This window comes from Narcine bancroftii, chromosome 14 (assembly GCF_036971445.1).
Source record: "Narcine bancroftii isolate sNarBan1 chromosome 14, sNarBan1.hap1, whole genome shotgun sequence".
NCBI lineage: Eukaryota > Metazoa > Chordata > Chondrichthyes > Torpediniformes > Narcinidae > Narcine > Narcine bancroftii.
Genome location: NC_091482.1, coordinates 47,699,758 through 47,725,443, shown reverse-complemented (window position 1 = coordinate 47,725,443; position 25,686 = coordinate 47,699,758). Strand labels below are relative to the sequence as shown.

At 43.7% G+C, this 25,686-nt stretch overlaps 1 protein-coding gene across 10 annotated transcripts in view; it reads left to right on the top strand.

Annotated features, from left to right (window-relative positions):
- arnt2 (aryl-hydrocarbon receptor nuclear translocator 2) overlaps positions 1-25,686 on the top strand; it is a 347,931-nt gene that overhangs the window by 103,542 nt on the left and 218,703 nt on the right. For all 10 annotated transcript variants that reach the window (XR_011348485.1, XM_069910315.1, XM_069910319.1 and 7 more), the window contains 3 exons: positions 6,171-6,273; positions 17,837-17,902; positions 18,083-18,168. Coding sequence is in view for 9 of the 10 variants with exons in the window: in XM_069910315.1 (XP_069766416.1) it covers positions 6,171-6,273; positions 17,837-17,902; positions 18,083-18,168 (255 nt within the window). In the remaining variant the exon portion in view is untranslated. The remainder of the gene's footprint in view (positions 1-6,170; positions 6,274-17,836; positions 17,903-18,082; positions 18,169-25,686) is intronic.

Below are 25,686 nucleotides of genomic sequence, written 5' to 3'. Positions count from 1 at the left end.
ATAAAAGGCACAGCAATCATTGAATGGTAGAGTAGGGACACCACAAAGCTAAATATAGTCATTTGGAAAAGAACCAATTGAGATAAGAGCAAATCTTTCTTGGGTAAATTGGCATCGAAAATTGGCAGGCAAAACTGTTTCAGAACAGTTACAGTTCTCAGTTACAGAATATTTACATAAACTTTTAATGAGGAAGATGCTGTCTTGGTACATCCTCATGAGGGAGTAAGAAAGCGAATTAAGGCCAGTGACCAAAGGAACTGAGGAACAGTCATAGAGTGAAATCAGGTCCTTCAGCCCAATCTGCCCAGTCTGACCAAAATGTCCAACCCACACTTGTTCCACCTGCCTGTGTTGGGCCCATATCCCTCTAAATCCACTCTATACATGTATCTGTCTGATTCAGTTTTTCTTAGACTGTAATCATTCCTGCCTCAGTCACCTCCTCCGGAAGCCTATTCCGTATACCTACCACAAAAAAAACCCCTCAGGTTCCTGTTAAATTTCTCCCCTCTCAACTTAAACTTATGTCCTCTGGCTACCAATTCCCCATCTCTGGAGAAAATACTCTGTGTTCACCTGATTTATTCCACTCATGATTTTTCTCTATGAGATCACCCTTCATAGTCCAATGTTCCAAGGAAGAAAGCCCTAGGCAGCCTGCTCAACCTCTCCCTGTAGCTCAGGCCTCTGAGTCCTGGCAACATCCTTGTCAATCTTCTCTGCCCCCTCTCCAGCTCGGCATCTTTCCTGCGGCGCGTTGACCATATCTGAACACAAACCTCCCGATGGGGTCACACCAGCGTCAAATTGAACAGGCAAAAGGGCCACATGTTAGATGTCAGGGTGATAAAACCAGGCTGCTGTTGGAAAATCTAGCAAGGAATTTAAAAAAATGAGAGGCCAAAAAAAGTTCAAGAAATGGATATAAACAATAAATGGTACTGGAGACCAGGAGTGAACAAAGGAGATAATTCTGAGTATATCAGCTTTTAAGATTCCTTAATGTACTAATACACAAAATCCATCCACATTTGCCTCTGGTAAAGATATACAAAGAGAGAACAAGGTATTTTGTGTATGAGTGTACATGTGCATTGGCATTGCCCGATGGCCCCAACAAAAAGAGAAGCAAAAGAGAGTCCCTTCAGAGACGGCCGTGAGTCCATGGGTTCGCCTCCAGCGCTCCCATAGCCCCGCAGCCACACAGCCTCCATTGGCAAACCTGAGAGAGTAGGAGAGAAAGGATGGCTTTCTAGACAGCAGGGAAGTGTTGGGTTATCATCTCTCTGTGTGGCTCAAGGGCCTTGGATGTTCTGCATGTCTATTAATAACCGAGGTATTCAGGGCACAATTTCCCAATCCGATGATGGCACAAAACTTGTAAGGACATTGAAGAAGGTGGAGAGTAGCATCAAGGTTCATAAGAAAATAGAGAGGCTGATGGAAATACAGAAGACAGAAGCTTTTATTTCATTTGAAATAATAATGTATCAGTTGTACAATCTTCATACACACTGCATGCTGCAGCTGAGCAGGTAGTTAAAAGAAAAAGACAATAGTATATATATTAAATTAAAGAGATAAATATTTATTATTTATCTTTTGTATTTATTGTAGTTATTATTCCCATTCTGCAAGAAAAAAATGTGACATCTTCCCACAGTCAGGGCGACTGCTGAACAACTGATAAACTTCTCATACAAGCTCTCCATGCCTTAACAATAGCATTTGTTTTAATATTTGTGTGTAGTTACTGCACATCTGGCTTGTTGTAGGTGTGTTATGTCTGTATGTGCGTTTGCAGTGTGTTGCCAAGGACTGGAGAACAGTGTTTCACTGGGTTGTACTTATACAATCGGATGAATAAACTTGAACTTTTCTGGTGTTGGAGCAGCCCCTAGTGCAACAACGGGAGCTTCAAGACCCTGATAGCTGTTGGAATGCAAGACTGGCTGAGTTCCTCCAGCATTTTGGTGTTTTTTTTAAGCAATTGAAAAGAAATTATTCTTGAACTTTGAAGTACTGGATTCAGGTAGTATGCCTGAAGGTAGTATTGAGAAGGGCTGTGACCAGGATGCTAGGGGTCTTTTATTATGTTTTCCTGTGATAGTGCCTCATGTGAATGCCTTCAGTGGATGGGAGGTCAGAGCCTGTGATTGACCTGGCTATGTTTTCTACATCCTGCACCCTTCTATGTTCCCGGCACTTGAATTATGAAACCAGGCTGTGATTTATCCGATCAGTATACCTACCACAATACATCTGTAGAAATTTAATAGGGCGAGAAACAAACAACAGACCAAATGTCCTCAGACCTTTTAGAAAGTAGAAGTATTGGTGTGTCTTCTTCACAGTGTACTGAGTTCAGGAAGGGGTCTATGTTCTCCCAGGTACTTGAAGTTCTAACCCAGAGGTTCTCAACCTTTTTCTTTCCACTCACATCCCACTTGAAGTCATCCCTATTGCCTTAAGTACTCTGTGATTACTAAGGGATTGCTTAAGGTGGTATGTAAGTGGGAAGGGAAGGTTGAGAACCACTGCTCTAGATCCAATTGTTACTGAAATATTTTGCTTGAGAAAAATTGTTATTGACCCATTTCCTTTGGAGCGATGAAACCGTGCACATAATGAGTCAATGAGGGACGATTAAAACTGGTTTTCAACCTTTTTCTTCCCACTCACATGCCACCTTAAGCAATCTCTTACTAATCACCTGTGGCACAGGGAATACTTAAAGTGGTATGTGAGTGGAAAAAAAAAGGCTGAGAACCACTAGTCTAACCTCTCTGTCCCATTAATGAGGAGAAAAATTAGAAGAGACAATCTAAACTTGTGGGAATTGCCCTAAAATGAATACAGAAACATAACATTCCAGATGTAAGGCTACAGTAATTGTTGAAAGTGGCAGGGGAATTGAGAAAGTTATTGACAAAGCAGACTGAATCCTTGACTTTATTAACAGAAAACAGGACACAGGAACAAGAAAGTAATGTGAACCTTTGTAAAGCGCTCGTTTGGTTACAAATGTTGTATTGCGCCCAGGTGTGAACTCTATACTTAAGGAAAGATGTAAATATCTTAGAAAGGGCATGGAAGAAATTTACTGGAATGGCTTTAGAAGTTTTAATTTTCTTTTTAAAACTTTTGACATGCAGCACAGCAACAGGCCCTTTCAGCCCATGAGTTGGAGCTGCTCAATTTCGCCCAATTTTGAACGGTGGGAGGAAACCTGAAGAAACCCTTAGAGGCATGGGGAGAATGTACAATCTCCTTGCAGACAGCGCGGGATTCAAACCCTGGTCCCGATCGTTGGTACTGTAACAATGTGGCGCTAACTGCTCTTCTGTGCTGCCTGTTGTGTGTGGGTAATAGACTTAAGAGTCTGGTAGTGTTCCATTTGGAACATTGCATGTTGTGCATAGATCAAATTGTGGTATTTATAATCATGAAGGATTGGGTTGAAGAGAGAAATTTTCCATTGGGATTGTAGACCAGAAGGCAGGGAATGAAGGTGATTGACCAAGAGTCACCGTAGCTATGGAAAAATCATTCCTTGCCGCATGATTAGGAAGAGGAATAATGGAGACCGCTTTGTTGGTGACATTCAAAAAGATCTGGGGAAGTATCTGGTGAAGTGAATTGCAGCACAGTAAACGCAACGCTGTTGCAGCGACCATGACTGGGGGTTTGAATCCCGCACTATCTATAAAGAGCTTGTATGTTCTCCACGTGTCGGTGGGTTTCCTCCGGGTGCTTTGGTGTCGCCCCATCATTCAAAACATACCAGTGTGTAGATCAGTTGGGTGCAATTGGGTGGCAGAAACTCATGGGCCGAAAGGGTTGTTACCATGCTGTTTGTAAAAAAAATAAATTAATTAATTGCTGGGGAGAAAATGCTGGCAGTAATCAGCAGGTTAGATTTCATCTGTAGGAAGAGAAATGGAGTGAACATTTCTGTCTTCCATCTGTTTTCATTCGCGATTTCCAGCATCTCTTGATTTCTACACTTTGGCAAGGGGGTGGTGGAGTAGGACCAGTTGGATTGGTGGTGAATGCAGCTCAGAAAATAATGCAAACTTCCCTCCCCTCCATGGATTCCATCTCCCACTGCCAAGGAAAAGCAGCCAACATGAAAGACCTGCCACACCCCAGACATACTCTTTGTCTTCCTCCCATCGGAGAGAAGGCTGAAGAATGTGAAAACATGCACCAGCATGCTTAAAAATCAGATACTGCAGTGATCAGGCCCCTGAATGAACCCCATAACAGTGCTCTCATGTTGCCCTTGCTTGGTGGTAATTGATCTTCCTTTTCTTTGTAATCCTTTTCTCTGTAAATAGTACTGTTGTTACGAGCCCAGAGGACCCATAAACCCAGCAGCAATAGATATTCACCACGTCAAATGGTTACTTAAACAGAAGTTGCTTTTAATTATCTTTAAACATGAAAATAGAATCAAACTTTAACTTACCACTATTGACTTACTTCACCTAACAACCCCCTTCTAATTCTAAGCGCATGTGGGTGTGTAAGTTCACTAAAGTTCTTTGGTTCACAGTTCAATCTCACTTCTCATTCCTCCAAGTTCACTGGTTGCAGGCAATTCTTCTACTGTGCACAGAATTTAACATTTATAAAGTTCACCAGGCTTTGGTGCTTGAAAGGTAAATGGTTACTGCTCAGGAAGGTTCTTGTCATTTTTCAAAGAGGTTTGTTGTACTTTTACTTTCATCAGCCACTTCAGTGTCTTGCTGACGAAACTTGCCCCTTCGGGGTTCTCCAGATGATAACCTCTTTTTTTCAGGTCACCACAGAGTGCCTTTTTGTTTCTCTTATTCCAGGTGAAACATTAGACAGCCAGTCCTCTCCTCTTGCATGAACCACAAAGGCTTTGACCAGGTCACCTTCCAAATGGGCTCTCACAAGCTTGCCAACTTGTCCTGTTCCAGTCCCAGTCGCTTCTGCTGGCTGTAACAATGTACAAGTGATTTCTGTGTGTGTCTCTCTCTCCTTCCCTCTCCCTCTCTCTCTCCCTGAGAGAAAGCCTCTCTCTGCTTGCAAAACCACATGACCCCCTTAGGACAGCAAGCCCTCTTCCAGACAATCTGCGGCTCCAGCAAGCTCTTTCATCTGTTGCCTTTTGTAAACAACAATCCATTAGTGAAGTCTCTTGAACACTCTCCAAAGCTCTTGCAAATGCTTTGAGGCCCGAATATGTCTAGCATGGGGCAGAGCTCCAGTATCTTAAATAAGATCTGTTTTAAAGTGGTTGTATGTAACTTACTCTAACAAACCTTTCCCAATTTATTTCCCAAAAACATATCTATGTCACACTGTACACATATCTCCATGTGATGCTGGAGATAACCTGCTGGTCTATCTGTTGAAGAACGCAGAGTTCCAGAGAGGTGAAATCAAATGCTTTCCATTTGTGCAGTAAGTTCAATGGCAAATGAAGAACTTAAATTCAATATGAAACAAATCTCGATTGAAAGGCAGAAGTAAATCACAAAATTCTGTAGTCACCGTGGTTGAAGTAAATGCTGGAGAAGCTCAGCAGGTCTAACAGTGCCCTTTATGTATGAAAGACAATGATACAGACACCAGTAACTGGCTATGAAACATTGGATTATTGTAAAAATTCATTTGGTCGAAGAACATCCTCCCAACCTTTCACCCAGTGTGTTCTCTGAAATGGTAAGCCCATGAATTTTGGGTAGTTATGTACTGACCCTAAAGATGACCTTGCTAGCAACAGTCGCATCGTGTGAATGAATAATAACATTGAGTGAGGGGAAAGAGAGGATGGGAGTAGATGTGGCAAAAAGAGTCAAGTGGAGATTTAAATGGGATTAATAGCTGGGGTGTTTAAATTAAAAAAAAAGCTCTGATTGAAATTGTTTCCAGATCAATATAAAGACGTAATCTAATTAGGCCCATCTTTTGAATCCGTTATCACCACCTGATTATTATTCCTTGATCTTGTTCATTTGATAATGCCCCAGTGAAAACCTTTGGGACATGACTAAAGGTTCTATAGGAACTGATGGTTGTTAATGAGTGTGCCCTGTGTGTTGTAACCCGATCTCGGCCCACCGTTTGTGCTTGCAGACTGACAATTCTGAAAACAGTTTCTCTTATCCACTGTGCTTCCTCTTCAACCATAGGTCGTATTCTGGATCTCAAGACTGGAACAGTTAAAAAGGAAGGGCAGCAGTCTTCCATGAGAATGTGCATGGGATCAAGGCGTTCCTTTATTTGTAGAATGAGGTAAGGTCAATGCTGAGTGCTTTGAATGGACTCACTGATCACGTAACAGAACACTAAAGGATGTTGTCATTGGCAAACTGTTCATGAGAAGAACATTTGCAAGTTTTTACAGAACTTAGTAGCATAGATTCAAAGTGTATTGCTTGTGTTACCAATATGGGGTAATCATTCTAAATGCTAACTAAAATAACATCATTGGAAATCTGAAATAGAAAAGGAAAATGCAGGAGATGGCTATGTAGGTCAGGCAGGATCTGTGGAGAGAGAAATGGTTACAGTCTTGCATGAGAGAACCTACCTCTCAGATTTCAGATTTATTCTCAGAGTACGTACATGACATCACGCAACCCTGAGATTCTTTTTCCTGCAGGTGAGGCAGAATTTATATTTATTGGTAATACAAATAAAACTGTACACAATGCACACATGTATGTAAACAGAGAAAGAAGTGTAACCAAACTGCAATGCCGAGAGAATTTTAAAAAATCAATAAATTGCAAAAGTAAGAGTCCTTAAATGAGTCCCTGATTGAGTTTGTTGTTGAGGAGGCTGATGGTGGAGGGGGAGCAGCTGTTCCTGAACCTGATGGGTTCAAGTCTTGTGACCTCTTTCCTGATGGCAGCGGTGAGAACAGAGCGTGTGCTGGGTGGCGCGGATCCTTGATAACTGCTACTGCTCTCTGAAGGTAGCGTTCCCTGTAGATGTCATTGATGGTGGGGAGGGTTTTGCCTGTGTCCACTATCTTTCGCAGGGTTTTCCACTCAGGGGCATTGGTGTCCTCATACCAGACCCTGATGCATCCGGTCAGCGCACTTTTCACCGCACCTCCGTAGAAATTTGCCAGGGTATCTGGTGGTGTATCAAACCTCCACAGACTCCTAAAGAAGAGGCTTTGACGTGCTTTCTTCACGGTGCCATTAGTGTGTTGGGACCAGGAAAGATCCTCTGAGATAGTGACTCGCAAGAACTTAATGCAATATCCTTGCATTCAAAATTTAAAAAAAAAATTATTTAGAACAAAATAGAAGCTGATTCTGGGCATTGAGACCCGTGCTACCTAATTATGCCCATTTGGGAGGATAGGAGAAACCTGGGGAAAATCCATGCAGGAATGGGGAGAATGTGCAAACCGTTTACAGACAGCGCCTGATTCAAACCAGGCCATTGGCGCCATAATAGAGTCGCACCAACCACTATGTCCACCGTGCTGCTTAAGCATTCCACAATACATCAAGGTGCTGGAGAAACTCAGCAAGTCTTGCAATTTCCATGGAAAGTAAAAGGTTTCAGGCCTGTGTCAGGAATCTGGAAAAACAGGTAAATGTCTGAATAAAAAAAGATTGGGGGTGGGGGGGGGAGGTGGAGAGGAAAAAGGGAAAGGGGAAGTGCACAGACTAACAGATAGGAGGTAATGGGTGGAGAAAGGTGAGAGGGTAGAAGTTGAGGTGATAGGGAGAGGAGGCAGAGAGTTGAGAAGGCGAGCTCTCTGATAGGAGAAAGATGGGACAGTGGTGGGGAGCTGAAGAAAGGTCGACAGAGGGCTGAGGGAAAGAAAGAGAAGGGGGTTAACAGAAATTGAGAAATCAATATTGATGCCATTTGGTTGGAGACTGACAAGGTGGTGTTGTTCCTCCAATTTGTGGGTAGCCTTGATTTGTCGGAGCCTGAGGCCGCGAAGAGACACACTTCTGTGGCAATGGCACGTGGAATTGATGTGATTGGCTGCTGGAAGGTGCAGCGGACAGAGCTAAGGTGCTCACTGAAACAATCTCCCATGATGCATTCAACACATTCCTGTCACTGAGCTGCCCACTATCAACATCTTGAAAGGTTATCCTTGATTAGAAATTGATCTGGATAAGCTGCATAAATATAGTGGGTTCAGGACTAGATTCAAGGCTGAGTTTGTCCACCATCTACAAGGCCAAATAAGTAGGGATTTGGTCCTACAACTCTCAAGAAGTTCAACATCATAAAGGACAAATCATCGTACTTTACTGGCAGCCCATGAATCCATCTGAAAATGTATTCCCTCGGCTGGCCTCCAGTGTGTATTCTCTAAACAAAACACTGTAGTTACTCATGCTAGACTATTCTGATAGCTTCTCTCAATCCAATGACCCTCCACCATGAAAGACGACAGTCAGCAGGTGCCTGGGAGCACCGCCACCATCTTCTCTCCACGCCAATATTCATTGCAATTGTCACTGAGTCCAAGAACTCCCCACAAGCACACATGGGAGCATCTTCACAGCGCGGGGCAGCAAGGTTCAAGATGATGGCTTGCAGTTATCTCTTTGAGGGCAGTTAGGGGTGGCCAATAAATGCTGACCCTAGTATCACACCCACATTCCAAAAAAAAAAGAAATATGAATACACAATTGTCAGTTAAACAAGAAAGTCTGCAGACTGTACTTGTTGTTTAATGCTGGATAAACTCAGTAGGTCATGCAGAGTTCTTTATGGCAAAGGACATAGAACAATATAGCACTGTACAGGCCCTTCAGTCCTTGATGTTGTGCCGACCCATATATTCCTTCCAAAAAAAAGTACTAAACCTTCCCTACTCCATAACCCTCTATTTTTCTTTCATCCATGTGTCTGTCTGAGTCTCTTAAACGCTCCTAATGTTACTGCCTTCACCACCATCCCCGGCAAGGTATTTCAGGTACCCATAACTCTTTGTGTTTTTAAAAAACAAACCTACCCCTGATGTCTTCCCTAAACTTCTCTCCCGTAGCTTTGTTCATGTGTTTGCTGATCTTGCCCTGGGAAACAAGTGCTGGCTGTCCACACTGGCTATGCCTCTCATAATATTGTAGACCTCTATCAGGGGTCCTCTCATCCTTCTACGCTCCAAAGAGAAAAGCCTCAGTTCTGTTTCCCAATCCAGGCAACATCCTGGTAAATCTCCTCTGCACCCTCTCCATAGCTTCCACATTCCCAAAACTGAACGCAATAGTCTATGTGTGGTTTTATCAGAGATTTGTAGAGTTTCAACATGACTACTCCTGAATTCAATCCCCCTTTTAATAAATCCCAGTATCCTATCAGCCTTCTTAGCTATCCTATCAACCTGTGCGGAGATTTTGAGGGATGCATGGATTTGAACCCCAAGGACCCTCTGTTCATCCACACTCTTAAGTAACCAATCATTAATCCTGTACTCAGCCTTCTGGTTTGTCCTTCCAAAATGCATCACCTCACCCTTATCCGGATTGAAATCCATCTGCCACTTTTCTGCCCAACTCTCCATCCTGTCCGTGCCCTCTTGTAACCTTTGACAACCTTCAGCTCCTCCAACTTTCATGTTTCGAGTCTGAGCTCTTCATCAATGGATCACAAGATAAAGGAACAGAAGTAGGCCATTTGGCCCTTCGTGTCTGCCACTCCACCACGACCTGTACTGTTCACATCTAGTTCCAATTTCAGGCCTTTTCCCCATAGCCCTTGATAGCCTGACTAATTAGATACCTCCTTAATCTCCCCCAATGACTGGTCCTCGACAACTGAATGTGGTAACAAATTCCATAAATCCACCTCCTCCCCCAAGCTTACAGATACAGTCTTATTAATTTGGTGCAGTTCTAATAAAGATCAAGACTTTCAATAGGTAGGGACACATTTTGGGAGAGTTGGGCCTAGCAGCATTGGCTGGCTCTTCATCCTGGGCGCAGCCATTTCATCCAACACCAGTTTATGGAATGCTTTACCACCACCTTCTTGCCGACAACCCCACTCGCCTCTGAGCAAGTGTTCCGGACAGACCCTTGGCACACCTTCCTCGCACTGACGACCCAACTCACTTCCACACAGGCGTTCCGGTCTGGCCCTTGGCACACCTTCCTTGCGCTCACAACCCAGCCCACCTCCGGACCAGTGATGATAGCGAAAAGAATGCGCGTGCATGGAGGGGCATTGCTAGTATGGCAGGCCAAATCTGCGCATGCCCAGTCTCAGCATTCGCCAACAGGGACCATACACCTAGTCTTATCTGTTTCACATCGCATCTATTTATTTAGTTATTTATTTATTTCCTCACTCCTTTTGCCAGTTGTTTTGAGCTTCTGGTTGAATGAATTTTGGACAATGGTGATTTTACTGATTATCTGACTCCTCACTTGGCAACTAAGTGAATACTCCTGGTCTCAAAAGGCAGAGGGCAGAACAAAGTCAGACAAAAACATCCAACTTCATCATACCAGGTTTAATGCTATAGTCCACAGATACGCAAGTCCAGAATACAGCGTTCACACTGATCAGTTGGCCAACAGCTGTCAAGCATGTCCACATCCAAAGCACCTTGGATCAACCCATGTCATTATTAGTGCAGATCCTATACTCTTTGTCTCTCAAGTTCCAAATTGGAATATTATCATTTTGCAAAATAGCCTCATTGTTACGAGCCCACAGGACCCCAAAACCCAGCAGTAATAGACATTGACTAAGACAAGTAGGTATTTAAACAAAAGTTGTTTTTAATTATCTTTCAACATGAAAGCAGAATCAAACTTTAACTTATCTCTATTAACTTAACTAACCCAACTTAACCCCCTTCTAATTCTAAGCGCATGTGTATGTAATGTGTGTGTAAATTTAAGAAATGTTCTTTAGTTCACAGTTCAATCTCATTTCTCATTCTTCCAAGTTCTCTGGTTGCAGGCAATTCTTATACTGTGCATAGAATTTAACATGTATAAAGTTCACCAGGCTTTTGTGCTTGAAAGGTAAATGTTTACTGGTCAGGAAGGTTCTTGTAGGTTTGCAGAGAGAGAGATTTGTTGTTCCAGGATTTCCACAACTGAGGTACCACCATTAGTCACCTCAATGTCTTGCTGATGAAACTTGCCCCCTCAGGGTTCTCTAGATGATAACCTCTTTCTTTCAGGCTACAACAGAGTTCCTTTCTGTTCCACTTATTCCAAGAGAAATATCAGACAGAGGGCACTTCCAGCCATCCGCCATTCTGGAGCTTTCTGTTTCAATTCCAACAAGCTTCCTGCTTGCTTCAGCTGTCACTCAGTGTCACACACACACACTGGCTGAGAGAACTTGTTTCACCCTTCTCTCTCTCTCCCCCAACTGCTAGAAAGCCCATGTGACTCTCTCACTTGCAAAACCCCCACCTTCTCCAGCAAACAATAGGAGTTAGTCTTTTGGTTCCAACTGTTGTCTTAGGTAAACAAACTTCTCAGGAGTGACCTTACTGTGCACTTTGCAGAAAGGTGAGAAGCCTTGTAAAAATGTTCAACAGGGACAACCTGTCTCCAGTCAATTCATTTGATGACATCATTTCAATTAGCAGCTACTTGTGAAATGTGCATAACATTCTCCATAGTTTCTGTAAAGTTCACTGAATATGAATTCTTCAGTATTTCAAATAAGATCTGTTTTAAAATGTGTGTATGTATGTAACCTACTCTTAATTTTACCAACGATCTCTCAAATATATATTCCATTACATCATCACTTCATTATTTAAAAGACGAGAAGAAATCAAATTATAAACCACTTAGCCCAAAATTAGTGCAATTATGTAGGATATAAAAGGATATGTGAAGAAATTTTTCCCCCCCTCCACTGTTAAATCAGATTTTCTTTGCATCTTTTGTGCAGTGAAGCAACTCGATTAAATATCATCTCGCATTTATAAGCTGCCTGCACTGAATTCATGTTGCCATATTTCTCAGGAAGGTGAAGTACTCACCTGAAATTTGGGCACAATTATTATTCGGCAGCCAAGTTCCCATGAACATTAGTGTGTGTTTATATAGAGGGATTAGTGTTGGACAGGACACAGGAAGAACTTCCTGATCTTTGATTGATGTGGTTTTCTGCTGTTCAGCTAAACAAACAGCTTAACTGAATTGTGGCACACCCAGTAAAGGAGCACTTTTCCAGCACTGCATGATCCCTGTGCTGAAGTCAAGCAGTGGGGCTTAATCTCATGACTTTCTGGCTGAGCCAAGAATACTTCCACCATCCATCCCATTGAGCTGTGCTGGCACAATGGAGACATCCGTTTTGTGGTGAATCTCTGGACAAAAAAAATAAATAATTTGCTTTGGTTGCAGTTAAAATTTTCAAATTTCTCCATTTGAGTAATGTGCAAATGTGAACATATCAACCATTTCCCAGACTTCCTGTATAACCCTCAGTGCATCTTTAACATTATGTAATTTGTTTGGCTCTCAGAACAAAGTTGATTTACTATAATGCAGCCTATGGTTTGTTACAATTTATAATCAATTACCTTTTCTATTATTTCTTTTAAGCTTATACATATTAGCCATCAGATTTCAGATTTATTGTCAGAGTACATACATGAAATCTCAAGCAACCCTAAAATTCCTTTTCCTTCAGGCCAGGCAGAATTACTGCTTATTGGCAGGGTGAGGGGTAGGTGGAGAGAAAAATGGACTCTGAATGATTGTTGAGAAAGATTGTATTGTTGTTTTGGATTTGTATGAGTCTTGGAAAATCAAAAATGAAATATTCAAAAATGAATGAATGCAAAGATGCAACTGAGATCACTCAGTGATTTCCAGATGTTTACTGTGCTTCCTTGATTTTGTACCCGATGCACCATGTAACCTTTTTTTCCTGGGATCTGGCATGTTTTGACTTTGACTCAACTTCAGCCTGTCCATGGTAAAACAGCTCATGCCTGCCACCCAAGTCCAGCGTGAACGTCGAGCCGGAACGCTATATAACCCTGTATGACCCCTCGTACAGTCGCTGCAGAGGTGCCCCGATCAGACCCCGCCGAACAAAAACGAACTCCACGGAAAGCAGCTCACCAGGAATGTGAGTCAGGCAGGTGCCATGCCTGGGTGGCGGTGGGGGGTCAAAGGAGTCCAAGCGTTCCCTGAGGTGAGGAAGTAGTTCATGTGGCTACCGCTGGGGATTGTGAGGTACGTTGATGAACTCACCGGGTAGTGCCAGCGGCGCACCGTAGACCAGCTCAGCTGATGACGCCTCCAGATCTTCCTTGGGAGTGGAGCAAATACCCAGGAGCACCCAAGGCAGTTTGTTCGTCCATTCGGGACTGGTGAGGCAGGCCATGAGCGCCGACTTAAAGTGGCGGTGCAGACGTTTGACCATTCCATTGGCCTGCGGGTGGTAGGCTTTGGTGCGGTGTAGCTGAATCCCCAACCTGTTGGCAAGCTGTGCCCAGAGTGCAGATGTAAACTGGGTGCCCCGATCGCTGGTGAGGTGAGCTGAACCGGGCGACCCAACCATGCAACAGGGCTCGGGAGCAGGAGTCGGTGGAGGCGTCTGGCATCGGCATCGCCTTAGGTCAGCGAGTGGTGTGGTCCACCACCATTAACAGGCAATGGTTGCCCCGGGAAACGGGTAAGGGCCCGACGATGTCCACGTGAATATGGCTTAAGTGTTCCCGGACATGCTCGAACTCCTGTACGGGTGGCCTGGTGTGCCTGTGTACCTTGGACATCTGGCAGGGAAGATGAAATCCAAATCCCTGCCCACAGAGTCCATGAGGCTCTGGAAGGTCTGAGGAGCGTTCTTGAGCCTGAACGGCATGAGCAGGAATTCAAACAGGCCAATCTTGGGTATGTCCTCAGGGTGCACCAGGATCTGGTGATATCCGCGCACCAGGGCAACCTTGGAGAAGACCCTCACGCCGTGCAGGTTGGACGTAAAGTCCTGGATGTGAGGGATGGGGTAACTGTCAGGAACGGTAGCCTCGTTGAGCTGTCGATAGTCTCAGCAGGGACGCCAGCCACCGGAGGCTTTCGGGACCAGGTGGAGCAGTGAGGCCCACAGGCTGTCAGACCGCTGAATGATCCCCAGCTCCAAAAGGTGTGAAAACTCCTCCTTTGCTACCTGGAGCTTGTCAGCCGGTGTGCCTTGGCGTGAACAAGCAGGCCCTGGGTCGGGAGGTGGCGCGGCGAGGCAGTGGAGAACTGTGGCTTGAGGAGTGTTGGGAACTCATCCAGGATCTGCTGGAACTCATCTCTGGGCGTGCTGATCGTAGCCATCTGCAGTTGCTCTGAGTGGGAGGCGTCGAGGCGAACGGCCTGGAAGGTACGGGCGTCCACCAGGCGCCTACCTCGAATGTCCACCAGAAGCTCGTGTGCGAGGAGGAAGTCTGCACCCAGGATGACAGTCGGGATGGATGAGACGGTGAACCTCCACGCGAAATTCTGTTGGCCGATCTGGAAGTGGACTGTCTCGTCTTCATACGTCCAGATTGCCGTTGCATTGGCCGCACGGAGGGGAGGTCCACAAGGTCGGTTCCTGGATTCGATGGCTGCGGCCGGAATGACGCTGATCTGGGCTCCAGTGTCAACGAGGAACCGCCGGCCGCTGACTGAGTCCCGCAGGCAGAGAAGGCTGTGTTCTTGGCCAGCTGCCGCAGCAGTCTGCTTGTGCCAGGAGAAGGGTGTAATTCACATCTACTTCCTTTGGCCTGCACAATGACCAACCATTGGCGGGAGTAACTGTGACTCTGATGGGCCCATCCAGTCCTAATTGTCCCTTAGGAAGAGGAAGGTTACTGTGGTGCCGAGGCATGTGCCGCCCAGTCACCCCACCACAAATCCATGGTGCTCTTACGGGTTGACCAACCATCTTCATCCCACACTGACATATCTGTCCATGGTCTGAAGCACTGCTAAATTGAAACTACTTGCAAATTGAAGGAACAGCACCTTCTATTCCATCTTGGCCGTCTCCAACCAGACACCATCAATATTGACTTCCAATTTACATTAACCCTTTCCTTCAGCTTCCCTCTCCCTTCCCTTCCTTCTATCAGCGATCTACCCTTAGCCCTCCATTACTTCTCAGCTTCTGCCCTCCCACCTGTATCACTACTTACATGTTAGCCTTTCCTCTCTTCTCCTCCCTTCTCCCCCTACGTTTTTATTCTGGCATTCACCTCTTTTCGCAGATTCCAGACAAAAGGCTCAGGCCCGTCTTTAACTTCCTCTGGATGATGCGTGATCTGCTGAGTTTCTCCAGCTCTTTTGTACGTAGCACAAAAGTTGATTCTTTGCGTTGAGTAATGAACAGTGGTGCACCTGATGGAGCTGCTATTCTAGTCTCTAGCAAGGTTGATTCAATCCTGAATATTGCACTTCGCTTTTCCCTCTCTGCATTTTTAGTTGTCACCTGTCTATCGATCTCCTTATCATGGCTTACCATGCTTTCAGGCGTTGTGTCATCACCAAATTGAACATAAAATAGTTCAGCACTGGAATGGGCCCTTTTGCCCACAATGCCAATTTAAACTAATCCCATCTACCCACACATGGTCCATGTCATTCCATCCCCTGCCCCTTCATTTGCCTGTCTAAAAGCCTCTTAAATGTTGCAGTTCCACCTGCTTCCACAACTTCTCCTGGTTCGGGGCACCCACTGCTCTGTGTGTGGGGGGAATTAAAAAAAAACACTTGCTCTAGAAATCTCCTTTAAATGTTCTTCTTTTTACCTTAAAGCTGAAGGCCTGCCATTTACTATACGTTTTTTGTGTGGGTGGCCCGGTTAGCGCAATGCTGTTACAGGGCCAGCGTTTGGAACCAGGGTTCGAATCCCTCGCTGAATGTAAGGATATTAAATGTTCTACCCGTGTCCGCATGTGTTTCCCCTTTCCTTCCAGCCTTCAAAATGTACCTTGACGAAGGGATCAAGCCCAAAACGTTGTTTATGTATCTTTGCTATATAAAGAACACTGTTTGACCTGCTGAGTTTCTCCAGCGTTGTGTTTTTACCACATTTTTGTCATCCTGATTCACTTAGAGAAGATTGATTTGTCGTTTTGGAATCCATGCTGGCTTACACTCATTATGCTGTGCTCATCTAAGTGACCATTAATTTTGCACATGGTTATTCTTTCTTGCCCAAGGAGATCTTGGGTCCCTTCCACTCCTACAGCAGCATAGTTTAGTTGCCCCATCCTCTTGGACAATTTGTTTAGGCTCCAAGTTGTTTTGTTTCTTGTCTTTTTCACCCAGAAGATATATTGCAACCATTCCATAGTTGTGATTTTTTTTGCGTCTTTCTCTGTTGTGGGTGTGTGTCCTGGCTCTTTCTGGAAGGGGTGGGCCACATGTGTGTTTGTGTAGGTTTGCTGTTTGCCTTGGGGTGTGAGATGCAAAAGCTGGTGTTTTTTTGGCAATTCAGCGTTGTGACCTAGGGCAATTCGTGTGAGCTGGAGTTCCAAGTTCCTGATGTTTCATCGATATCCAACTAGTGAGGTCACACAATTTCTTCTGGAAAGCTTTTTTGTACTCTGTCAAAGATAGAACATCAATCATGTACTGCCAGCTCCTCCTCATTGAGGGTCCAGTGGCCTCCTGCCTTTCCTGAAGCAAAACCCTTCCATCTTGGGAAGATGCCATAAGTGAGACAACATCACCGTTCTGATTAGTCATCTCCCTGTTGAGTTATCCCAAGATATTGTTCAGAATAATGGAAAATTTTCAGCCTTCCTCTTTTTAGATCAAGACCCAAAAATCTTTGTAGAAGATGTAACCTGGTGCTTGAAGTCTTTTGGTCAGAGTAGCCCACTGGCCAAATCTTGCTCCTCTCTGAGGGTTGAGTATATCCCTGCCCTTCACCGTCAGTTTGCGTCTTCTGTAAAGATTTGGAGGTATTTATTTGAGAAATGGAATGCTGGAACTTTTCCATGATTTTTGTATCTCTAATTGGGTTCATTTATTTGGGAGACTATTAATCAAAACATTGATGTAGTGTCACTTTGGATGCCTTTCCTTACCATCTGATATTGTAATTGTTGAATCCAGTACACAATTCTTGATTGGTTCTCCCTTGCTGCCATCACTGAAGGCTTCCTCCTGTGACACTGAGAAATGGTTTTATTAGTTCAATTTTGGCTTTGAATATTCTTTTTTGTCAGCTTTCTACTTGCCATCAATAAACAATATGTCCTTTTTTGCTGTACATTCTGTTCAGTGTCACCTCTGTCAGTGCTTCAGTCTTACCCACTCCCTACCCAATATTTCATTTTGTAAATGATAACATCCTACCTCAGAGTTACAATAGCTTCCAGATTTTGGCCTCTCCTCATCCCCCAGTTTGCTAATTCTTGCCTAAATTACACTCATTCAGTTCAGTGCATTGATCTTCTAGTTGGAACTGTTGATCTTTGCTACCAGGCTAGGAGTAAATCCTTTCCTCGCGTACCATTTCCTCGACAAAAGTGTTTGATGCTCTCTCAGATTACTCTCGTGGCTTGGTCTGTATGTCACATTGGCGGAAGTCTTTGTTACGTCTTCTTTACAAATTCTGTTGATTGAAAGTGTTCTGGAGTACACAACAACTGCCATGGTGAATTTTAGCACCCGTCCTGTTCCATACAAGCTCACAGCTTTTTAATATTCATACCTCATTACATCGGAAGTAGGAGTCTGCTGATGGTAATTTCCATTTTAAATTATGCTCAACTGAAAACGTCTGGAATATACTGGCCGACCAAAATAATATTGCTATTTAATTGGTTGTCGTCGTACAGTCTAAGACACAAAAGCAATGTCCTTGCTTAACATGGAGTAACTGAAATGACATTTTAATGCAGATATGGAACAGCTCCACTGGAACACATCTCTCTGAGTAGACTGACTGTTCTGCGAAAGAGATACAGGTATGTTGTACAGATTAATATATTTGTACATTAAGTAGTAATTACCAATTAGATGCATATGAAGAGCCCCTGAATATGCATCTAATTGGTAATTAATATTTAGCGTATATTCTTCTGATTTAATTACTTGAACGTTTCTGCAGTTAAAGAGAAAGCTGTTCACCATTCTTGTTTTGACAGGAATGGTTTGGGGCCAGTGAAGGAAGGAGAGTCTCAGTACTCGGTGGTTCATTGCACTGGATATATCAAGGCCTGGCCACCAGCTGGTAAGTTAGTGCAATCAGAAACACAATTTTATTAAAATTTCCTTTATGTAAAGCCATATGTCATGGAAATAGGCTCTTTGACCCACTGAGTCCACATTAATCATCACACATCTATTTTACACTACTTCTACACTAATCATATTTTAATTTCCCTACATGCCTGTCAACTGGCTCCAGATTCTGTAATTCACAAACAGTAAGGGGAAATTACAGAGGCCCGATTAACTTTCATGTCTGGGATGTGGGAGAAGGAAATCCACACTGTTGTAGGGAGGACATAGAAACTCCACACAGACAGCACTGAGATCAGGTTTGAATCTGGGTCGCAGCAACTGTGAGTCAATGACTACACTCACTGCATCTTTTTATACTGGGCCTTACTGAGAAGATAAGTTTATTATTTTCACACAATGTATAAGAACAAGTAGATGAAACAGCGTTTTTCGGTCCTCAGTGTAAAAACATACAAATATATCTAGAATAACACACAAGTGATTTATATGCAGTACATGTATAAAAATAAATATGTTAAAAGTAGATTTCTGGAGAGATTGTATGAACAGTTCCTTTGGTTGTTCAGCGTTCTCACTACCTGTGGGAAGAAGCTGTTCCTCAGCCTGGTGGTTCTGTAACTCCTGTATCTCTTCCCCGATGGGAGTAGCTGGAAGATACTGTACGCATGGTGGTAGGGGTCCTTGATGATTTTGTGTGCCCCCTTCAGTCAACAATCCTGGTAGATCACGTCAATGGTGGGGGGGGGGGGGGTATTGATGACCCCAGTATCCTCTCCGCCACTGCCACTCTTATGGTCCAGTGGATTGATTTTCGATCCATTTCTCTGTAGCAGCCAGACCACACTGTGATGCAGCCAGTCAGGACGCTCTCGATAGAGTCCTGGAGAAGGTTTACATGATGGTGGTTGGTAGCCTTGCCCGCTTCAGTCTTTTCAGCAAGTGCAGTCGCTGTTGCACTTTCCAGACAAGTGAGGAGATGTGGAGTGCTCATGATAGGTCACTATTTAAGTGAACTCCAAGGAATTTGGTGCCCTCCACTCTCTCCACTACAGAGTCATTGATGTGCAATGGAGGGCAGTCATCCCAGATCCTCATGAAATCCACGATCATCTCCTTTGTCTTGACCACGTTGAGACTCGAGTTGTTGTTCTTGCACAATAACCTGAGATCCCCCCCACTTTATCTGTTGTTGCTGATGAGGCCGACGACTGTTCTCATGCTCAATTAACCACTCTGGCTGTCAAAAATCTGCTGAGAAGCAAATCCATCATCGTTCTGTCTTTTTGTCCTCTTCTGCTTCTCTGATCTCTTGGGATTTCCCTTGGTGGGCTGTTCGTGTGCTGGTGTTGAGGAAACTGTGTCGTAACTAGAGGTGAATCAATTGTTTTTATCATTCCCAAAGTTTCTTCCGATGGACTCCAATAGTTCAAAAAAGATGTTTACATTTATCTGATATATATGGAGATATTTTTGCAGTGAGAGAATGGAATAACAATCATGTTCAGAATTTCTGGTTAATCTGAAACTCCCTGTGGTTTAATTGTTGATGTAGTTTAACCTGCTCTTTGGGATTAGTTGAGGGAGTGGTATCAGAAATCTCTCCAGCATAGTTTTGTCCTTGTGCAAAAAGCCTGCCAGATTGCTATAAAGTATGAACAGAATTGCACGCATTATCTTGATTTATTTTATGCTGAAAAGCTGTTTGAGGTCATATCAAAATCAATCACTTATTGTGTTCGTAGATTCTGCACAAATTCCGTCCTCGTAGAAAGGAGCCTGAGCAATTACAGCTGTCTTTCGAGAGTGCATAAGGTTCCCCCAGTTTCACTAATTTTTGGCAACATTGGTCCCAGGATAGATTCCACACTGATTTTTGTGTTCTGCTTTACTCCTTTATTATGCATCTGAATTGAAAAGGCACCTTGTGGGGTTCGTGCTCTGGCCTTCAGTACTTGGATTCTTAAGTTATTACACTCTTCCAATTTTCATTTATGATATTTGCTCGGTATCCTCCGTGCACTGCCAAACCACTGCTAAACAAATGAAATGCTATCTTTAGAAAAGGATGCTGCCAACTACAGCGAAGTTCCAGATGAATAATCCAGGACTTGGACGAATTATGTGAAGCTGTGACATGAGGGAAAGCGCAATAGTGTTTTCAGAAACTGAGGAAGTCGATAATGATTTCCCTCATCCCTTCCTGCAACTTTCCACCTCTTGCCCTTCCTTTCACCCATCTGGGCACATCTCTCATCCCTCTGGCCCCTTCCTCATCAACTTGCCTCTTTCTCCCTCTCGCCTACTCGTCTCCGCTCCTCCCCCTACCTCCTTTTCCATTCCCTTCTCCCCTTATTCAGGCATGTGCCAGATTTTTGGCGTACCTGAAGGAAGGGTTCATTTCCGAAATGCTGACTGCCTATTTCTTTCCATGGACTCTGCGTGACCTACTAAGCTCCTCCAGCACTTTTGTTATTTTACTAGACCCCCAGCATCTGCAGGCTCCTTGTTCACTCCATCTGGTAACACAGGCTAAAGTATATGGACGTTGAATCACAGTGGAGAATCTTCAAATAGTGTTCAAAAAAGTTAGATTCCACAATTAATAATGTTGGATAGTGTTATGAGCTCAGAGGACCCCTAAACCCAGCAGCAATGTCAAATGGGTACTTAAACAAAAGTTGCTTTTAATTATCGTTAAACATGAAAACAGAATCACACTTCTAACTCTAAGCGCACGTGTGTGGAAGTTCCGAAAAGTTCTTTGGTTCACAGTCCAATCTCACTTCTCATTCCTCCAAGTATAAGGTTGCAGGCAATTCTTATACAGTGCACAGAATTTAACATATATAAAGTTCACCACGCTTTGGTGCTCAAAGGATAAATGGTTACCGCTTGTCAGTTTTCAGAGAGAGATGAGTTGTTCCAGGACATCCACAACTGATGTACTTCCATCAGTCACTCCAGTGTCTTGCTGATGAAACTTGCCCCATCATGGTTCTCCAGATGATAACCTCTTTCTTTCAGGTCACCACAGAGTTCCTCTTTGTTTCACTTATTCCAAGTGAAATATTAGGCAGCCAATCCTCTCCTCTTGCATGAACCACACAGCAGTGGCTCCAGCCTGCTCTTTCATCTGTTGCCTTGATAAACAACAATCCATTCGTGAAGTCTCTTGAGCACTCTTCAAAGCTCTTGGAAAAAGGTGTGAGAAGCCACTATGTCTCCAGTATTTCAAATAAGATCTGTTTTAAAGTGTTTTCATGTGACCTACTCTAACAAACCTTTCCCAATTTATCTCCCAAAAACATTTCTATATACTCTGTCACAATTTGGACATTGAATAACAGTGGAGAATCTTCAAATAGTGTTCAAAAAGGTTAGATTCCAATTAATAAAATTGGATAGTGAGGATAAGGATAACGAAGAAAATAAAGGAAGGCATTAAATTAAAGGCTCATGTATGCAGAGTCCCAACAGTAGGGGGAAACTGGAAGATTAATGATAATGAGTTTATTATTATACACATGAGTATTGACCAAGGGTTCTTAATGCTGCAAAATTACAGTAATATTCATTAAATTTCTTGAGTATGGAAATAAATAATAAAATTGGAAGTAAAATATGAGAATCTGCAGATGCTGCGGTTGAAGTTAAAAACACAATGGTGGAGAAACTCAGCATCAAACATTGTCCTTTATATAAAAAGGATAAAGATACATCACCAATGTTTCATGCCTGAGCCCTTCATCAAGGTATACTTTTAACTTTTACTAGTAAATATAAAAGATAGTTTAAAATATTCACAATTACAGTTAGCACAAGATAAAGAAGAAGTTGATTAAATGAAATAGTACAGACAGGTCTTTTTGTGGTCCTGGTGTGATTGTGATCAGTGGAATAAGGGGAGGATCAAGATCCTGGATGCTACTGGGTGAGTGGAATCTGTCTTGAACCTAGAGCTTATGGTCTCAGGCTTGTGCTCCTTCTTCCTAAAGGTAGCAGCGATAAGAGGTTGTGACCAGGGTAGTGGGGCTCCTGAATGATATTGGCTGCCTTCTTGAGGCAGTATGTCACATAGGTGCCTACAATGTTTGGGAGGTTTGCCGCTTCCTGCAGCCCTCGTTGCTGCACACTTACCAAACCATTATGTGATGCATCCAGCCATTATACTTTCCCCAGTGCACATGTATCTAATGACATGCCAAATCTCCTTAAATTTACAATGCCAAGGGATTAGTACGCCCTCTTCATGGTTGTGCAATGTATTGGCTTCAGGAATGGTCCTTCGATATGTGGACTCCCAAGAACCCGGAAGTACAAATCTTCTCCACCACTGTCCTTCCAATACAAACAGGCGCGTGATTTGGAAAACTTGAAAATGCAACAAAAAACTACTTAGCAGTTAATAAAGAAAGATGAATTATGAAAGTGAACTTGCGCAGCATATAAAAATATGTATTTATGAAAACTTTTACTGTAAAATAGTGATTCCAAAAGTGGGCACTGTGCCCACCCCCCCCCCCCGGTGAATGGTAGAAAGATCCAAGGGGGCGGTGAGGGAAAAAGGCGGCGTTCCGAACCTTCCATCTTGTTATTATTCCGTCAGCTGTAAAGTTTAATGAAGAAGCCGGTGCAGTAATTTTCTGGCCAGACTCAGAGTGGCCGTAGTGAGAAAATTAAACAGCGACAAGGTGTTCTCGTGACAGCTGGTCTCGGTGGCTGCCATATTGTACTACCATCCCCGCCACTACCCCCCCTCTGAGGTCTCCACCAACCCCCCTTTTAGCACTGTCACCAACCCCCCCCTCAGTCACCACCAATCCTCCTTTACCGCTCCTCCAACCCCCCAGTGTCACCACCCCCACCTCAGTGCCATCACTAACTCCCCCTCTCAGCGCTCCCACTAACCCTCCCAGGAAGGATGTGGGCTCAGTGCTGCCACTAACCCCCTCTGCCCCCCCAACACTGTTATATGGTGTGGGGAGGGGTTACACTCAGGATGTAGCCTATAGGCCAAGTGGATGGCAGCCCAAAAAAGTTTGGGAATCACTGGAAGCGAAACAGAGTGTGTAAAGTGAGCATAGGCCCCTTGGAAGATGAGATGAGGGAATTTAAAATGGGTAAGGCAGAAAGAGCTGAGGGCTTGAGCAACTATTTAATGTCGCTCTTCACAGTGGTAGACGCTGGTAACCTGCCAAAGAGTGACACTAGGATGTGATGGGAGGTGAGGACCTCAATACAATTGCTATTACTAAGGAGATGGTGCTGTGCAAACTGGTGAGTTTAGGTAGATCAATCTCTTGATTCTGATGGAAATGGTGGGATGTTGTAGTAACACACAGAATGCTGGATGAACTCGGCGGGTCATACACCATACATGGACACGGAAACAGATGGTCAATGTTGTGGGGTGAAAACACTTCGCCTGACGGAAGAAAGAGAGAAGAAGTCGGAATGAAAAGGTGGGGGGAGGGGGAGGCACTCGAGGTGGAAGCTGAGAAGTGAATACGTGGGAAGAAGGATGGTGGGGAAAGAAAGGTGGGTGGGAAAAGGAAGGATGTGTATACAGGTGGAAAGAAGGATGGTGGGGAAATAAAGGTGGGTGGGAAAAGGAAGGATGTGTATAGAGGTGGGATGAAGGATGGTGGGGAAAGAAAGGTGGGTGGGAAAAGGAAGGATGTGGGCAAGAAGAGGGGAGGAGAGGGTAAAGAGAAGGGGCCAGAGAGATTGGGGAGTTGTAGTAGATGCTTTTATGGAAATATCCCAAAAATCTCTGGTCTCTGGGCACATCCTGCTGGATTAACAGACAGTAAATGTCACTCTACTGTTTATTTAAAAAAAAAAGGATGTAGATGTCAGGAAATTCTTGAAGCTATCCTTAAGGAACAAATAGTGAAACATCTGGATAGAAATTGTTCCATCAGGCAGACACAGTAAGAAGGGCTGGTCATGTTTAATAAGTTTACTGGAACCTTTTTGGGGATATAATAGCCACGGTGGATAGAGGGGAACAGGTGGATGTTGGAGATCCAACAATCTTCAGAAGGTGTTCGATGAGGCACTGTATAAAAGATTTATCCATAAGTTAAGGATGCATGGAGTTGGGGATTAAAGATTGGTTAACCAAATGAAGGCAGAGGGTTGGTATTAACGGGGCTTTCTCTGGTTGGCAATTAGTGGCGAGGGACTGCTTCAGGAATTAGTTCTGGGCCTACAACTTTTCTCAACATACATATATGATTTGGAGGAGAGGACAAGCTCAACATATCTAAGTTTGCTGAAGTTCAGTGGAAAAGCAAATTGTGTAGAGGACAGAGAGTCTGCAGAGAAATGTTAATTGAGTGGGCGAGTGTCTGATAGATGGAATATAATATTCGTAATGCAAGATCATCCACTTTGGAAGAAAAAGTAGCTTGGATAATTAAAGTGGCAACTCTCTGTCTGCCTTACAGTAGTCAAAAGTTAAAGAATATCATAAACGTTACATTCTAAATGTAGTATTATGTGATAATAGTGGGACCTTTACCTTTCTTTAATTGGTGAAAGTGGGCAGCATGCTGTCTTTGTAGAAGGACTTCTGAGTTCTTATGCAGGAATCACAAAAGGTTGGTTTGCAGGTGCAACATGTGATTAGGAAGGCAAATGGAATCTTGTATGGTTTTTACACAGCCGCTGCGTAACGGGAATTTTTCGAAAGTTTCCCTCCACGCAGGCCATGTAAAAAGTTTGGAACAGGAATGAGCAGCAACTCATCCCCTTTCCGACATTTTCTCAGTGGCAGCCCTAGACATTTTTGTGAACTGCCTCTAGTCTAAAGTGATCTGCAGGCGGTCCGCAACAGTGGGCGAAATGAATAGGACGACATCGACGCTTTGACACTGTGACTCAGGTATTTAGTGTAAACGTCCTTCCTGTTTGAATAGCCACTATGGAAGGTAAGTGTGAAAATTATTGATGGGAAATTAAAAACCATAAAATCCTTCATTGCTGGAGGGATTGAATTTAAGGGCAGGGGGGTTTTCCCTGCAACTGTACACGGTTCTGGTGAGGCTGCCCCTGGAGGACTACGTGCTGTTTTGATCCCCTTACCTGAGATAGGATATATTAGAGGCAATGAGGAGGAGGTTCACCATGTTCATTCTGGAGAGGAAGTGGTTAGCCAGAGCAGAGAGATTAAACCACATGGAATAATTGCTGGAATTTAGAATGATAAGGGATCAGAAAAACCAAAAATTTTGAAAAGGATACGTGAGATTGGATTAGGAGAGTTGTTTCCTCTGGTAGGTAGGTGAGATGAGAACTAGGGGACATCGCTTCAAGATTTGGGGGGGGAAATAGATTTAAGATGATGAGGAACTGCTTCTCCTAGTGAGCAGTGAATCGAGAATTTTCTGCCCAACGAAGCAGAAAAGGCTACCTCATTAAATATATTTAAGAGACAGATTTTTGAAAAGTTGGAGAATTAAGAGTTATGAGGAAAATGAAGATATGTGGATCTGAGTCC